General features: G+C 49.6%; 1 protein-coding gene across 1 annotated transcript; it reads right to left on the bottom strand.

Annotated features, from left to right (window-relative positions):
- Window positions 1–581: 581 nt before the first annotated feature.
- LOC308329199 (kelch domain-containing protein 3-like) lies at window positions 582–1667 on the bottom strand (the record flags this gene model as incomplete). Its single annotated transcript, XM_080783403.1, has 1 exon — window positions 582–1667. One exon carries the CDS (start codon window positions 1665–1667, stop codon window positions 582–584), a length of 1086 nt encoding a protein of 361 aa, XP_080639529.1.
- Between the last annotated feature and the right edge of the window lie 2703 nt (window positions 1668–4370).

Raw genomic sequence — 4370 nt, 5'->3', positions numbered from 1 at the left:
GCATTCCACAGTTTTGGAGCCAGAAGGGAGAAGAGTTTGGGACGTGTGGAGTGTTGTCCCGGTGTTTTTAGTGAGGGTACTTCCAGCTTCCCTGCGTTGGCTGATCTGGTGCTGATCTGGTGCTGATCTGGTGTTCTGGTGTTCATGCAGTATCATGTTTGTTTTGTTTTCACACCGCAGGCTGCCAAAGCTGCGATATCATGTTTTTAAATTGCTTTATAGCGATAGGAAACGGTCCGGCCAAAAATCACCTTTTTATTATTACGATTTTTTCTATTATTATACAAAAATGTTTTCCTTACTGTATAAACATGCGTCTTTATGGGCTCATCTCTCGGAGGTGTCCACGGTGATGATCCGAGGTTTGGGTCTTATTTCTGCTTTTTACACGGCATCAGAATTAGAATATTAACGTTTCTGGAGAAAGATGGACACCGCGAGCTAACGCTAGCATCAGCTTCTTTTTCTTCTTCTCCATTTCATGGAAACTAAAAATGGAAGTGCTTCAAAGTAAAAGCTGCCTGATCTCCCCGGCCAGCCAAGCGTAACACCAAACGAGGCGGCCAAAGTGTTTATACAATTTATGGTTGCCCGAGTCTTTTTCCACCAGTTTTCACATTATTCATGGCCGCCAGTTCCCACCTGACGTTGTGTGGGAGTCCAGACTGCTCCAGTCCGTACTGAATAACCGCCAGCTTGCACAACGTCTTAAGACCGGGACTCAAATCTATGACGGACAGGTCGTTGACCAATGACTTGTCTCTCCATACTTCGACTCCTCCAAAGAGGATGACACGATCTCCCAGCATGCAACAGGACATCCTTTTCCTATGAGTCGGGCCTAAGGGCGGGCCTTTCCCCTTGGGTTTAATCTTCTTCCAGGAGAAGTTCTCTGGGTTGAATTTCCACAGATGATCTAAGGTCTCGGCACCACAGCCACCAACTATGTACAGCTCTCCCTGGAAGGTAAAGGCTGAATGACCCCAGCGTCCTTCTGGAAGGAGCTGGGCGGAAGGCGTGCTCAGCCAACAGCTGGTCTCCGTGTCAAACACTCTGATGGTGTTGTAGACAACATGCTCTCTGTCTCCCCAGCCCCCGAACACAAACATCTTTGTCCCCACGACGGTGGCAGAGTGAAGGGCTGAGTTGGGCGGCGGAGCGCCTCCTCCGGTCTTAATGAAAGTCCAGGTCATTGTGGTGGAGTCCAGCTTGTAGACGTCATTATTGCATCTGAGCGTGTTCCATCCTCCATGGACGTACATGTCCTTCCTCAACACGCAGGCCGAGTGGCCCCACATCGCCCCCGGAGGAACGCTCCCAGAGACCCCCCTGGGGGGGTCGGTCCATGTGTGGGTGTCGACATCGAACGCGTGAAGCTTGAAGTTGATGAGCCCTCCCCAGAAGTAGACGACGTCTTCAATCAGCACAGCTGTGGGGCCCCAGTTTATGTAGGGGAACTCGGGCGGACTTCCAGTTGGCATTGGGGACAACTTCCTCCAGTGCAAAGCCACCGTGTTGAAGACGTACACATTGATACGGCCACTACTGACGTTTCCAATGACGTACTTGCCCTCCTGAAAGGAGTACAGCTTCGGTCCCACCGCGACAGAAACGTCCACAGTTTCTGAAGTATTTGGTCTTCTCAGATGTACCGTCCACTGCAGCATTTCAAAAACAATTATCCAGGGTTATTCGGTACAATTCCAGTTGTCAGGCTAGGATCGGCTAGATGACGCTTTACTGATATTCAGGTATTCATTATAAAGTACAGGGTTGTGATGTCATTGCATTATGACATCGCTATGTACAATAAACAGTGACAGTGTCGCCAAATAACTCAAGGTTGACATTTTGCCAGTTTGTATGGTCCGTGACGGGATTTGCTTCTGTCCCTATCGGCAGGCATATACCTCGGTCTGTCGCTTCTGTGTGAAAACCACGCTGTACCGTTATGTCGGTTTATACCACGGTCCTCTCTGTAACCGCAGGCGTACAGTAGGCATGCATTCCTATAACGGAACCACAGTTACCTAGCAACACAACAGCCACCTGGTTATGAAGTTAAAATGGATGGCAGGGCAGTCAGTCACCGGTTATAACTGGCAAACGCTTTGTGCGCTCTGAGCCTATTTTCTCTCCCCTTCTGCCTTAACCTCGACACGGAGCCTCCCCCCCCCCCCGCTGGCCGTCGGGACAAAGAACCGACCGACGATTAAAACGTTCTGACCTGAGATCAGATTCATACCAGGTTTCCACTGGACACACACACACACTGGTCTGATTAACCCATTCTGACCTGGGATCAGATTAAGAAAATGTCAGTCGATTTTTGCTTGTAGATCTGCTATTTTTCAATAGTTAAAGCACGACATGATGCTAACACCCAAAATGGGTTCCCGCGCAGAATGGGTTAAAACGTTCCCACACACTGCCGCGAAAAAACACTCTTGAGACGCAGAACGTCTCAAGAGACGATGATGAATGCTCTGCATTTCTAGTATATGGCCTATACGGTCTGCTTTACATTCTCACACACACACACACACACACACACACACACACACACACACACACACACCGCTCGCACGCATGCACTCATGCACGTACGCGGCAAACTTAGGTATTCAATGTCTTGCTCAAGGACACTTGAGACGGTAAGCCTGGAGATATCGGTCCTGTTCTCTCAGTGTCTCCTACGAGGACGTCACCCCCTGGACACTAGCACGCCATATTCATCAGGATGTGATGTACAAGTACAACCAATCAAAGATGTTTGGTTTGTCTCTAGTTTGATATGCTGTTGGGGGGGGAAATTGCTAATAATTACATACATCTAGCGCTCACGCACGTACGAACAGGCACGCACGTACGAACAGGCACGCACGCACGCACGTACGAACAGGCACGCACGTACGAACAGGCACGCACGCACGTACGAACAGGCACGCACGTGCGTGCACGCATGCACATGCACATGCACATGCACATGCACATGCACATTTTGAAAAATCGAAGAACGACATAGACATAGAAACATAGCCTTTTCAGAAAACTGTCAGGATGTAGAAGACATTTTTTTAATCTGATCTCAGGTGCATAGTACATGGCTAATCCAGATGACAGTATGTATGCATATAAATAAAAGTAGTGATGCAGCGTACAGCCTATACGTGCATAAAGGACTCAGTCTCTACTAAAACAAGAGACAGATCCAGTTCAGTCTGCGCCGTACAGAGTGTCACCAGACCTAGTTCTTGTTCAGCAGTCTTAATTGTTTGTTGACAAGTAGAAAGTGTTCCAGAGTCTGGAGGTGCTGCTCTTGATGCTCATGTGTAGCGTTTGCCCGGCCGTGTGGGCGTGGCCGTGTGGGCGCGGCAGTGGCTTGAACGGGATGGGGTGATGGATGTCCCTGATGATGTGTTCAGCCTAAGGGACGATTCATACTCCTATTTTAGAGCCGAATAAAAGTCGGTTCGGCGCTGTAGAGCCTACAATGTGACGTCATTTGAGTTCGGGGGGACGGGTACCGTCCTAAAGTAGACTCTTCGGTGCTACTGAAATTTTCTGACGAGCCGAAATCATTTCGGCACTACAGCGCCGAAACAGCAGTAAAATAGGAGTATGAATCGGCCCTTAGCCACACAAGATAAGCTCCATTGAGGATCTACAGACAACGTGCTGAGAGCTTGTCGATTAACTAGTTTCACTATTTCTGACCGTTTCTGACCGAGCTGAAGTCATTCATTTTTATATTTCATGTTATGTGAAAGGCAGGGAATCGTATAGCTTCAAATTGACACATTGGTCGTTCAGTTTGACCCACCGGTTTTGGAGGTATGGCTTATAGAGTAATAATGTCTTTCAGAGAAGCGGCGAGTTGAGCATTTATCTCCATCCAACGGTGGTTCCGTGACTCAAATGCAGAACAAATAATACGCCTCGATATGGAAGAGGTTGAAAACCACTGTTTTATAAGTCCATGATTGATGTGCCACATCCTCCGTTGTACCCCATCCATCCCTCCATCCATCCCTCCCTCCCTCCCTCCCTCCATCCCTCCATCCATCCATCCATCCCTCCCTCCCTCCCTCCCTCCCTCCCTCCCTCCCTCCCTCCATCCCTCCCTCCCTCCCTCCCTCCATCCATCCATCCCTCCCTCCCTCCCTCCCTCCCTCCCTCCCTCCCTCCCTCCATCCCTCCCTCCCTCCCTCCCTCCCTCCATCCCTCCCTCCCTCCCTCCCTCCCTCCCTCCATCCTGTCAGTGAGTCATATCTCCCTCGTCTCATTTCAAACTATCGGCCGGCTAAAACGGACCCATTTTCATTTCCGCAGTGCTTCCATATAGCTCCGGCAGCTCGGCAGAATCACAC

This window comes from Protomyctophum bolini (genome assembly GCF_963924005.1).
Source record: "Protomyctophum bolini genome assembly, chromosome: 15".
Lineage (NCBI taxonomy): Eukaryota > Metazoa > Chordata > Actinopteri > Myctophiformes > Myctophidae > Protomyctophum > Protomyctophum bolini.
Note: the sequence above shows the minus strand (reverse complement) of the source record. Positions and strands in the feature narration are given on the sequence as shown.